Source organism: Pygocentrus nattereri, chromosome 8, assembly GCF_015220715.1.
Source record: "Pygocentrus nattereri isolate fPygNat1 chromosome 8, fPygNat1.pri, whole genome shotgun sequence".
Classification (NCBI taxonomy): Eukaryota; Metazoa; Chordata; class Actinopteri; order Characiformes; family Serrasalmidae; genus Pygocentrus; species Pygocentrus nattereri.
This window is the reverse complement of record NC_051218.1, coordinates 31,846,407-31,860,526: the sequence shown is the minus strand read 5'-3', so window position 1 is coordinate 31,860,526 and position 14,120 is coordinate 31,846,407. Positions and strand designations below refer to the sequence as shown.

General features: G+C 37.5%; 1 protein-coding gene across 3 annotated transcripts in view; it reads right to left on the bottom strand.

Moving 5' to 3' along the window:
* Positions 1-14,120, bottom strand: part of si:dkey-237h12.3 (teneurin-3) — a 306,416-nt gene that overhangs the window by 77,569 nt on the left and 214,727 nt on the right. For all 3 annotated transcript variants that reach the window (XM_017693371.2, XM_017693372.2, XM_017693373.2), the window contains exons 11-12: positions 12,074-12,274; positions 3,350-3,535 (exon numbers count right to left, since the gene is read on the bottom strand). In XM_017693371.2, the coding sequence (XP_017548860.1) occupies positions 3,350-3,535; positions 12,074-12,274 (387 nt within the window). The remainder of the gene's footprint in view (positions 1-3,349; positions 3,536-12,073; positions 12,275-14,120) is intronic.

Genomic DNA, 14,120 nt, shown 5'->3' with positions numbered 1-14,120 from the left:
CACCCTAAACACTGAGAAGACCTATTATGATCATTTCCAATGTTCATACATTTTTTTTTTGGTCTACTAGAATAGATTTACATGCTTCAATGTTCCAAAAATGCATTATGTTTATCATTCTCTATATCTCTATTCACCCTCTGTCTAAAAGGCTCTGTTAGAGCTCCTGTGTCTTTAAGCACCGCCTTCTGATGATCCCAGTGTGCTCTGAGCCCAATCTGTCCTGGTTGGTCAACTACTAAAGCAGTTCCGCTCCTACATGTTCCATCTCTGTCTTGCTGTATGTACACAGACCCTTTTGTCCTCAGCAGCTATAAACTCCACTGTGGCTCTTTGTCCAGCATTGTCGGTTCTGCCCCATCAGTGTGATTTAGAGTCGATCCTGACAGTCAGGTCAGCAATGAACTCACTTTTCCTATTCCAATAGCTGCTGTGCACCGTGTGAGGGCTAGCTGAGCTTGCAGATAGGAGTGTAGTAAGGACTGTGTTACAAGCCTGTATCATCTTGTAAGAAAGGCATTTCCTGGAATTCCAATGAGGTGTTTCAGGCAGCTGAGAAAAGTGGTTTCTGTGGGAGACAGCTTCTCCCTCTGGTGTCAACTTTGGGCGTTGTGACTTTGCAGACACCTTCATCAAAATGACAACACTGGTGCTATATTTCATAAATGCGCAAATACAAAAACATGCAACTTCAGTCACAACACAGTGAAGACGTTTCTGGAGGACACTCAGAGAGGATGGAGTCATTCAGACTCTTCAATTGTATTCTCAAATATTCACCGGTATAAGTAAGTAAACTGTTATTTGAGCAGATTACAACTATCACTGTATCTTAATGAGAATAAGCTGTAGAGTGTAGCTGTAAAATTTAATACCAGAGAACTACCACAGTACAGCTATGACATGCCAGACAGCAAACTAGCCAGTCAGGTTAACCATGAACTTGGGATGTAAGTTCCCAAGTGTCTGTTCTGTCAGTGATTTTCCATCATAGATATTCCATCAACGTTGAGACCTTTGAGTCTTCTGGAAACATTTACATTGTGTTGTTTCTGGCTTTTGCAGTGTTTCTGAAGTTGAGTGTTTTCTCTTGTAAGGGATTTGGGGACCTTACCCATCAAACTATATATTTCTTCAATGGTATTAAAGAACTAGAAATATAATCATTAAAGGAGTGTTATTTAAAAGTGTTCATATATGCATGAATTATGGTGGGCCAGTTATAGTTAGATTAGATGTCTTTGTGCCTTGAGTTAATCTTTCTAACGTCCAAGGCCATTTTTTCAAGGGAACGGGAGGATGTCAACAAATTATGCGACACACACACACACACACACACACACACACACACACACACACACACACACACACACACACACACACACACACACACATGCATACAGAGGCACCTTTCACCTCAATTGATGACATTTCATCAGCTTTGACAATGAGGGCTTGTCTCGTGGCTGTTATAAATTAGAGACAGAGAGTGAGTTCAATAGAGAGGGGAGAGTTGTGGTTTTGGGGGAGTTAACGCTGACTTATGGTTGGGAGACAGAGAAAGAGCAGTTTCGGTGGGGTGATGGGCGCTCTAAAGGCTCTCAAGCCAATTTCTTTTATTTCTTATCAACTTCATTAAACCTTCATTTTTAGCATGATTTTTGTCTTGATTTCTATTTTTCATATTTTCCTTCATTATTATAAAATTGTTTTGTCCAGCGGTTTCATCCAATAAAACTTTTGGACTCAGCCTGGTTGTTTTACACCACAACGGACATGTTTTTCCTTTTTTCACAATCTTACACTCTATTTGCAGTGCATTTGTAAAAAGTCACTCCGATGTGGTCATGATGAGTGTTTATGGGTTTGCAAAGTGTTTTTAATTGTACTATGAATGGAGTCTTGTTCGCTACCGTAATAACACACTAAAGGGAGGGGAAAAACCAGAAAAGCATAATAGGCCCCCTTTACCACAACACAGAAATGTGTGTTTATCATTCTGATTGTGATGAATTCTGTCAGACTGGAAAACCTGTCCAATATTCCTATACTGCATAGTGACTGGAATCTAGAGCTATTGTCATTGTAAATATGTTCACTTCACATTACAGAATTACTTAAATGTTATGGCATAATTCATTGCATAATTAGTTAACATTACATTTTCATTCTGCATCCTGAGATTCAATTCTGCACTGCAGGAAAAATGATCGAATATCTCATTTTTTACCTACACAAAACAAATAAGGTATTGACCAAAAGTTCAGAAAGTGAATTTTCAGCACAGTTTCTCCACCTGTTTCAGTGAGCTACCAGGCATTAATAATTCATATTTTGATGAGCTACCACAGGTACAGGTTTGTGATTTTGTGACTTTAGTTTTTTTTCTGAGATTAAAAAGTTTCTCTCCATCAGTCTATCTATCTTCAAAATAAACTCTGATATCTGCAATATTTACAGTGAGTGGCTCTGTCTAACTGTCGTAATTTGAGGAGCCTCCTGTTGTCATGTTGACTCTAATTGGGCTCCAGGGATGCTGCTAATTATCACTGATAGATAGTGAAGATACCACTGATCTGCAATCAGGTCTATTTATTCTTATTATAAGTCTCAGTTATGAACAGCAATGATAAAAACATGCTGTCATATTATATGAGTTTATTTCTGACCCGTAACTCATTGAAACAAGTAGAGAAACCGCGTGGAAAGTACAGATTTGTAAAAAATCAATACCACATTAGTTTCTTCGAGTAGAAATGGAGAATTTTTTATTGAATATTGAATTTAATGTTGAGTGTACGGTTTGTTATATCAGAAAGAACCATTTTTCCATGTTTTAATACTATTTTGGCCTTGAAGCAGAATCAATCAGAAGTACACAATGCAGCCTCAAACCCGTTGATGCAAAACATCAACTTAGAATGTGACTCATGAAGCGATTATTATGTAATGACAAAATTGCATTTAAATAGCCCAACTCCAGACAGCTAAGGGTTTAGATAAAACTGTTGAGTTGAGTTAACACAACAGGAGATACAAGTTTAAGTACATTAAGGTATTACTTATTCGAATAGGTGAAGTCAACTGAATGCATAGACATATGCAAAAGTTTGGGTGCCCTAAACTGTTTTGTTGATTTTTTTGTATTGTGCACTATAATGTATGTAATGTACTATAAAATATACCATATTTATGCTCCCTGTAGAGGGTGTGTTTACTTATTTGACATTAGAAAATCAAAAATATAATCAGGGTGAACAAACTTTTTCATATAACTGTACATCAAAACAATAATAATAGTGTCATATCTCTGAGGGCTTTATCTCCCCTAATGGAGTGCTGAACTCACCGATGTTGCAGCGTTCTCCGGTCCAGCCCTGCTCACACTCACACTTCCCATCGCGACACACACCGTGTTCCCCACAGCGTGGTTCGCACTCCGCCTGCTCACAGCGAGAGCCTGACCAGCCCTCGGCGCAGCGACACATGCCGCCCACACACACACCGTGAGGACTGCACTCTGCTGCACACAACTCTGAAACACAACACACAAAAAAACCACAATCAGGAGCCAGAACAACAAACCCACTCTGTGCAGTTTTAACTCAGAACAGAGGCCTTTGGTTGCACCCTAGCAGGCAAATAATAACAAATAAATACATAAAAGTTGGGTGATGAGACTTCAAGATACACTTTACACATTTTCCAAAAATGAGGCTATAAGCCACTACTGACACTTTGATCTTACAGCTTATGTTTAACATATTAACCCCTTAAAATTCCAGGCTTATTATATGCTAAGGCTTTTTATGTAGTAACTGCAGAGACTTCAGGTCAAACCGGCTCAGCTATACTTAGACTAGAAGTGTAAATCAAAAGTTTTGCCCTGGCCGTTTAAGTGGTTAATGCAGAGCAGATTCTATGAGTTTCCACCAATAACATGATCTCTCAATGCTGCTGTCACAGTTCTTTTGATGTCATCACAGTATCTCCGTTTTTGATATTTTTATTCTGTGAATTCTGTGAAGCTACTGTGTGACTACATCAGTTGTAAAAAGCACTATACAAATAAATTTGAATAACTTTTTTGCACATTCATTAAAAACTCCACTTCTATTTTGTGGAGTTGTGGAACCATGTCTAATACATGTCAGTATAGAAAGAACCATTTTAGCATGTGTCACGATTGGCCCCTCCCAGTCCTGTCCATGTGTTCATGTTTTGGTTTAGCCCATGTGCGTTTTGTTTTGGTTTAGCCCCCTTGTTTCATGACTCTGCCCCTGATTGTTTTCACCTGTCCCTCGTTATCCCTGTGTATTTAAGCCCTGTGTTTGCCCTTTGTGTTTGCTGGTCTTTGTGCTGATCTTTGTCTCTGTTGTTGGTGTTATCTGCTGTGGTGTTTGGTCTGTTGTATTCTAGTTTGTCATGTCTGCCCCCCGATCTATCCGTGTTGGCTCTATGACCCTGGACTGTCTTGATCCTGATTTTGGATTTGCCCTTAATAAATCTCGCCCCTCGCTCCCCGTTACAGCATGAAATGGTTCTACACTGTAAAAATGGCTCATCAGTTCAACCTTTTATTCAACGTATATAAATAGTTTTGAATGAACGATTCTTTCAATGAAAGTAATTTTTTGAGTTGAATAAAACTAGTTCAATTGCTTGTTTCCATGAAGTTTTTTTAGGTTGATCTGACGAGTCATTTTTACAGTGTATATAGAATGCATGGTTCTAAATAGAACCATCTTTTTATTGAAGAATCCTTGAAGAACCATATTTTTAAGAAAGATCTTTTTGAAAACCTACATATTTTAGTCCATACAAAAATTCTTGTTACTGTTTACCATGTTTATGTTTATTTTTATTCATTTTACTAAAATATTATGGTGAATGGACCAACAAAAATGTTACGAAATTACTTGGAAAAAAAAAACAACATGTAGCATTATGTTCCGCTGCAAATGAAGGAAGTTTTTCCTCCTGTGAAGTTACCATTTTGGAGAAATGAGGTTTGGTTTAAGATAGCGATGATAGGTAACGAAGATGTATGATGTATTATATTACTATTCCAAGCAAACACGTGGATATGAATGTACCATTTGCCCAAGCAAATATTCTTGTATCCTCTTTTTAATACTTTACTATTTAGTTTTTTGTCATGCCTCCTGCCAAAGACCCCTCCTCTACTGGCTCCCTTTCACCTGCCGGCTCATTTGGTTCAATGGTTTGTCTGGAAAACTCCTGTCCCCATGATTCAGTGCGAGATCACATGACTAATCATTACCAACAACCAATAGATTTTCATTTCAGCCTCACCTTAGTTTTGAGTCTACACACCTGTTTCCATTACTTGTAATCAGTTAGCTTGTATATAAGTCCAAGCTTTAGTTTAAAACTTTGTAAAGCATTGTCAACAGTTCCCATTGGATACTGAACTTTGCTTGTCTGTAATATCTGCCTGATCTGTGTATGACCTCATTTTTGTGATTTTTGACTTTGCCTTTTCGTGTTTGATTGCATTTTTTTGAACTTGGACTGGTTCCTGGATTCTCTCTGGATGCCCCCCTTGGTTTGTTATTGTGTTCTCTGGTCTTGACCCCGGCTTGCTCTGACTATGAAACTCCAAAGCTATCAGGTAAACTACAACCTTGTCTTTTAATCTGCAAGTGTCCATTTTGACCACCTGACATTTTCAGTTAATGTTTTATTTAAGAAAAAAAATCAGGAAACGCAGGGGCTCCGTAACACTGTATAACACATTTAAAAAGCTATACTTGTGTATTTCACATTTTAAGATGACGCCACATTGACACAAACATTCATAATCTAAAATGACAGACAATAGTTTCATTTCTAAAACTGTTATGAAGCATCATTCCCAAGTAATGGACCTTTTTAAGCAGAGGCCTAGTTAACAACCACCATATATAGCATCATATATAGATTTAGACTCATACAATCATTTCTGTACATACTTTCCCATATCATTTTAGCTTTAGGGCATCTTTCAGGCCTGTGACTTAAAGGGAACTCATGTCCATCATTTACATCAATACAGTTCTACTCACAGACATAAATTATACAAAAATACTCAAGTATTGTTATTGTTGTTCGGTGCTTGTGAAAGTGTAATGAAGTCTCTTTGTGAATAGCTTTCTAATTAACCTCTTTCCTCCCTAAAACAAAGGAAAAAGTAAAGTGCTTACAAAAACTAAAGATGTTATTTCAAACAACACAACTGGCATTGTGCACACTTTCTCAAGCAAATATTTTCTTCATACTTGTCCAGATGTCATATATTAATTAGTTTTTTTGTTATGCTGCCAACACCATTACTCGTTTATTTCTTGGCATGAGTCCACAGCTCTGAGTTTTGGATTGCACTGCCAGAAATGCCACAAATCTGAAAGTGATTTGTTTTGAAAGCTGGCATTATCATTCTTATTATGATACTCATCACTGCGCTCTGGAGGGATCTTCTGTGAACCTCTGAATGACCCCTTATTTGTTTATTTGAGTTATTTATCTGTTTTGTCATTTTGATTTCCAAACAAATATCACACTCACAGTGGGAGCATAAGTTTGTTAATCCTGTCTTGTTTTCTTTGGCAATTTCAGGCACTACAAAATAACTGATCTCTTCATTCTGGAAAGCAGGAGGGGCTTATTCCAATTCTAGGGTCATCTCTATGTCCAGAACTCAAGCTTGGGCATTGCCTACTTGCAGTCATGAAAAATGAGAGGAAATAAAATGTTATTAGCCTTAGACCAACAATACATTTTCATTCAAAAAGCTTTGCTTTTAGGATATTTGATGGAATTAACCCATTAACCCCTAAATCATGTGATAATACAATTTAGATTTTACACAGGGACCAATATATCATTGCTGTCCAAAGAAAACCTCTCAATTTTTGGTGATTTTTATTTTGCTACATCATTCTGACACACCATCCTTTAGGCTGTGTAATAATTTCATGATAAATGGACCAATAGAAATGCTCTAAAATCCCTTGGAATAAAATATCTTTACCTTAGCTTACATTGAAGGGTAAGAGTATTTTTGCCTTCTCCTGTATTTGGAGATGCATATTTTTCTTCGGACATCAACGATATGACAAACTTTAAATGAATCTTAGCTTTAACAATTTGTCTGGCAAACTGAATCATTTCTACACTCGTGGTGCAGAGTTGTGAGGCAGCATTTTTTTTCAGATTTTCCACCATTTTTCCATCAGCAATATTCCATATAAAACTCAGAAGACACTAGTGTTTTTGGATAGTAAATAAAATGGCTATTTTTGTGTGGTACACATAGCGTCCCCTCGTTCCTATCACCACCATTGTAAAGAAATCAGAGTCTTTGAGTGATTCAACCATTGAATTAGGTAGACAATTCTGAAAAAAAAAATCTGAATAGTTCCCCTGTCAAGACTGCCAAAGGGGGAATTAGCTGCAGAAGTCCTGAGGCTCCTCATGAAGGAAAGACTTTAACATTCCTGCTCCTGTCCACCATTCTTTCAGCCCATCATTACATCTTCAGTGCTATCACCTCAATGACCCTCCAGGACGTGTCCAAATACCATTGCTGTCGGCAATTTTCACTTTATAAGGCCATTCTGGAGCCAATTTAACACTGCACCAAAAATTACTTCAATGACTCATTTTACTCTCTTGTCCTTCGACGGGCTGATCAGAGTGGAAACTTGCCTTAAGGAGTGCTCTGTAGAGGCGAAAGCACAAACACAGAAACGCCGAATTACAACTGAAGTGGCAACAGAATTTAAGTGAATGCCCCCTAATGGTTGAGCGCCAAAGCTATTTCACCCTCTTCCCTGAGAGTTTTTCGTCGATTGCGACACCTTGAAGGCTCTGATTAGGCTGAGCCGGCTGTGTGGAATATTAACAATGTTGAGGAGAGCGGGGCGAACCACTCCAATTCTTTTCTTTTAAAGGGGGCCTCTTTTTCTGCGCCAGTCGATGTAATCAATTTTTCATTAGCGGCAAGGTGTTTATCTGTTTTTAGCACTTCCAGGTCCCAGCGGGCGGCGGGTCGATCCACGCCACGCGTCCATTAATTAAAGTTTATTTAATTGAGGTGAGACGGTGGAGCTAATGAAGAGACAAAAACCCCGCTGAGGACGCCCAGCGGGCCACGGCCGCGGCCACTGCTGACAAACACTATCACACATATGCACGCTCACAAAGCTTCTGAATTTCTTCCTTTGTTATTATTTTAATAAGGTTAAAGCAGCAGGCGCTGATACATTTCAAAAAATAATATTGATTTTTGATATGTTCACTGAAAACGCCCAATTCACTTGAAATGCATCCCCGAGCCCTTCGAGACAAATTTAAATTACTAAAAATTCTGCTTGAATTGTTCAACACACGACCAAATGTATACAGTTTTCCTCTCAAATGTACAAAGATCAAGACATATTTGGTGTCTGGATTTAGCATATTTAGTTTGTGGGCTCATGTATCGAGTAATGGAATGCTTAGGATGGTGCTAACTGTATGCTTAAATCATCACTCAGCTCAAAGCGTGTGTCTCTAATAAGACACATGCTCATCTCTAATAATAAGCCCATCTCTAATAATAATATTAATAATAATAATGATGATAGTGATTGCACATTGTAAAGCAACGTGAAATACTGTTAGCATTAAATATATATTTCTCTTTCCATTATTAGTATTTTTCTGGTGGATTTTTGGCCGCTGAGTTTTCAAAATATCAACAATGTTCCAACTCTGGAATGTTTGGTCTGATTGGAAATGATATGCTTGTATACAGCTTTTTGACCTGGCATACAATTTTTGCACAATCTTCAATAAATTACGATTTTTTTCCCCTTAGGAATGAATGGGATTAAAAACTGAAATACATACTGTATTTCTGCCCGAAACAAAAACTCAGTTTCGCATATATTATCTCAGGGCAGGCCCCTGAGCACGAATTCGATGTTATTCTGGCGTGCATTCATCTGTTTGTCATTGTTTTCTCCTCCCTTGTTTCTCTCATAGACTCCCATTCATTTACCCTTCAGAAAAGCCCAATTATTTTTTTGCCCAAGCCACAAAACTGCATGTACTCGCTCAGGGCAGGTGCCAAAGTTCTAGTCCATAGCCAGACTGACCTGCACTCTTCATTGTGTCATCCCTCATTCCTACCATATTAATTTTTGTCCCCCATGCAAGCTGTAACCTTTCCTTATAGCCATTTGCACTATCTTGTGTGTTGTTTTTCATTTCTCATTTCTCTCATAGACTCCTATTCATTTTCACTGCAACTAGCATCAGATTGATGGAGAATGTGTTTTATATGGTCCTATATAGCACTTTTTTGAAAAGGGTTCTATATAGCACCAAAAAGGGTTCTGCTATTGTATACAAGCCTGACACTTTTTGGTGATATATATCTATATCTATATATCTGTATCTATCTATACAAATATATATGTATAACTATATGCACCACGTTGTCCATCAACCTGAAGAACCATCTCATAATGCCAAGGACTATTTAACCCCTTAAATGGCCAAGCCCCACCAGCAGGCCCAAAGTTTTATTACACGTCTAAAATCTAAGAATAGCTCAGTCAGTTTACATTCTGTCCCTGTAGTTACTAAATAATAAGCCTTAGCATGTAATAAGATTACGGGAGTAATCATACAAACAAATCAAGACAGAACTCATGGTCCTAAATTCCCTTTACTAAAGAACCCTTAAAGAACCTTTTTTTAAAGAGGGTACATATTTTAATCAGTCTGATAAAAATTCTTGTTATTGTTTACTCCATTTTCCTTTTAACAGAGCATCTCCACTGAGAATGCTGTGAAGTTCAGGATTAGGCTTAAGCCCTAGCTAAGAATCTGTGATGAGTCATTTAAACAGTTTTCTTGGTAAGAATTTAGACGCTGAATAAACCTGATTATGATTCTTTGCAGGCCTGTTCATAGACTCCCAATAAATATTAATGTACATGGTCAGTAAAAAAAATTCTGGTTTTGTCTATAACAGAAAAAAAAAAAAAAAAAAAAAAAAATAGATATTAATGGATGCAGTGACGCTTGACTCTCAATCATTCTTGTCAAATTCCTCACAGATGCTAATGTTATGTGGTGAATAATGATTCTCAATAATTCCAATTCAGACCTGATCAAAATATTATATTATTACTAGAGTCAGTATCATTACCACTACAGGGGGTCTTTGACTTCTGGACAGTACTATATATCTAATTTGATAGGCTTCTGCAAAGGTCATAGACTGCCTTCAATTATTCAACATATTATCAAAATGACCATTTAGTGCATGTTATTCATTTTTCAGCGTAAAAATAAACTTTATTTAACATTTATTTAACATAAAATTACTCAAAAGCCTCAACAACTAGCTGTTTCAGTGTTAAGTGTGTCGATTCTTTACCTTTATTACAGCACCCATTCTTTCAGGAGACTCACATTCAGTTTCTGAAAGAAGTCTGCAGACACACCTTCCAAGTTTAGTGTTAAATTCTATTAGAGCTGTTTTAGTTTCAGAGCTCCCTCAGTAATAGCAGTCCTGTTAAAATCAACATCACAGTAATGTAATAATAAAATCAGCTGATAAAAAAATACACCCATTATACCAATATACCTCCATTTTTGTTCTTCTTTTCCAAGCTTAAGAGGCTGACAGGTAATTGAAGCTTTAGGCCCAATCTCATTACACCACTGGCCGCTACCACTCTACCCTTAGCCTCCGTTTTGCACATTCACAGGGTTCATGGGGGTGTCCTGATTTTATTGAGATAGAGGCGTAAGGAGAAGTGTTAGGGTTTTCAGAGGCACACATTTCAGAGTATTATGAGAAAAAATGAAAACCGGCAAGATTTATGGTTTAATGGTGTTTTAGTATATTATGATCCTTTTCTTCATAACAAGCACAAGAAATGCTAATGGTATGCTGATGTCTTGGTAGCTATCTACCTAAATTTTTCATTTCACCTTAAATAGTTCAGCAGTATTGAATAAAACTGCTACTGATTTTAAGGCAGAACAGGAAAAGCTGCGAATATCTGACTTCAGCTTCATATCACTGAAGAAGTATGAGTAATAATAAATATTTGTGACCGGCGCTCTTTGACAGCATATTATACCCTAAATACAAATAAAGCCCAGCAGTAAGGTTGCTAAAGTTTACCCTTCTCTGCTATCACTGCAGACTGGCAAGGTTGTTTTTATTTGAGGGTCGTCCCACTTTGTAAGAGAAGATTTCAATGACTATCACCTGTAACTCAGTTCCAAAGGGCAAGGTGACACTCAAAAATAAGGGGTAGTGGTAAAAATAAGAACTGGGATTGGGCCTTGTTTGACTTGATTCCTTTATCACCAAGTTCATAAAAAGACTACTGAAATACAGATTATTTTTGGTCCAATTACAATATATTGCATTTTCTTTCTTGTTGGATGGTGTTTGGTTTTAGTCTATAGGTCAGTTTTAGTTTACATGCCATTTACTATTGATATTGGTGAGAAATATGGCGCCACATTCAGTGATGTTGAAGTCTGGACTCTGGGGTGGTCAGTCTATTGCTAAGCCTCCTTGTTTGATGCGTCTGTCTCCTTTTCTCAGTGAGGTTCTTTTCGACAGCTACACATCCTTTCAGACCCACAGCGCTGAGTTGTCTTCTCACAGTAGAAGGATGGACAGAAACACCTGTGGATGTTTTCAGATCTGAAGCGGCTTTTTGTCTACCAGGTCTTCCAGGTTGTTAGGAGGCCCATTTTCTCTGTAGCTTTTCATCAGTTCTTCAGTTTTTAAAACTCCTGTTTTTCACTTTGGCTACTTCCTTATTAGTGTCTATAGTGAAAAGGCTTGATTATGGTTATAAAGCTGCTCTCCATGCTGCACATCTCCTCCAGGGACACCGCTCCAGCAATCTCACTGATGGCTGCACTTCAGAAAATGCAAAATCACATCAAACCTCCCACGCGCACCTTCAGTTCAGACTTGCCACAGAATCTTAAAACCATCCTCACAGATAAAAGAAGAAATGCACTGGCAAATGATTTCCAGTGTTACCTGTGGAGCAGTCTGGCCCGGTCCAGTTGGCCTCACATACACAGGTGCTGGTGTCACTCTGGAAGGTTCCACGTCCTGAGCAGTGCTCCGGGCAGAGAGAGAGTGGACTTTCGCAGCTCGTCCCGGTCCAGCCTGCTGAACAGTGGCACCGACCGTGCAGACAGGAGCCATGATCCGAACAGGACGGGTCAACACAGTCCACTGCAGACAACACAAAGCAGTTTATCTTTCAAAATCTGAACACAAGAGAGCTGGAAAATTACATACATACATCACAGCATACAGAACTGCACTGAACTTTAGAGTAACTGATAAAAATACTGAATAAATATGCATTTATTTACATATGTGAAGCATTATGTATATTTACATTTGATATAAAAATAAAGCTAAATGTAAGTTTTATATATATATATATATATATATATATATATATATATATATATATATATATATATGTTATATACATACACACATTATTTGTTTTTGTAATACTGATACGATTCTATACTGTTTTATTTAATATTTTTGTACTTCTAAGTAATTAGTATAGCAGCCTGTTTATTATTTATAGTATTATTTCTTTATATAATGAATAGCTTTTTACCTATACATATATGCAGCAATCTCACTGATGGCTGCACTTCAGAAAATGTAAAATGCAAAAAAAAACAGTATATACTGTTAATGATCCAGCATACTCAGCATATCTACACCTTGCTTGAACATTAAGCTGCTAAAGATCATTTACCTGCACTGTACACTTGTGAGTACCATCTGTGGTGCTGACCTGGTTTACCTTAAAACGTCTGACACTATAAACTTAATTTGCACTATAAACTACATTTTCATCACTAGTGCTGTCAGGACTTTTAACACATTATTTTCAGCTCTATTAAACTGCCTCTTTAGTCAAGGCTCATTACAATGGAAGCATCTCAAGGCATGAGAAGGGTTAGTCCACACTTGCTGACTACATTTAATTAATTTATTAATCATTTTGTTTATCAGGCAGCACGTAACTTTTATGTGTCACTGGCATCATGTGCTTTAATGGCTGTGTAATTCAAATTTGCCAAATATCAATTTTATTGCTGATTTTTAATATACAACGTCACCTGACCACCAATGAGTCAGCCAATTTACAAAATCCTCAGTTTTAACCAGAATGTCACTGTAGTCACAGTCACTGGTGTTATATCATATTTATATAGCACCAGTAGCTGTAAAATATGTTTGGAATGAAGCTCTGTTTTTTGCATATATGACAATAGGACATGTTATTTAGTTTTGGGATGAAACAAAATGATTTTCTAAAAATGTATCCACCTGAATTCTCACTCCAAATGGAGAATAACCCATTTACTCATTAAGTAAGAATTAACATTCCCTTAGAACTGCTAATTTGCATGTAGGGTGCTGTCTGGTTATTAAAATTACTACCAACTCAACAACTGCCGCAGCCAAACCTGCACTCATTGCACAGTGTGTTACCTGTGCGTGCATTTTGAACTGCTGCCCTGTGCAGAGTCCATTTGCACTGTACTGCACGGCTGCATTTGTTTCTGTCTTTGTCAGTGCTGTCAAAAAGTAGGAATTCCATCATACAGGGAAACTGTGTATATGCAAAAAAATCAAGCAGATGCTCTAAATGACTGTGCATATGGTGATAAATCCCAATTTAACCAAAAAGGCCACAAAAAAAACAATCTGCACGAATGCAATTACCATATCTCACAGATGTTGCGGAAGTATTAACTCGCAAAGTGTCATTTATTCACTTATGGTAAAACTACTAAATTGAATGAAAATTTTACAGTTAATCTGCTTAAGTGCATCTCATTTTGTTGTATTAGTATCCAGCTGATGGGTCCTGGTGGATGTTTTCTAGTTAATTGTGATTTTTGTGTTGCATCTTAATGTGAAGAAAGAAAAACATTTTGGTCCGATCTTGGACAAACAGGTGCAGGTGTTCAGGTCCAGGTTATGTTCCCTGAAGCCTGTTTGTATTGGATGAGCACATTAATCACAGCCCCATTAACCTTTA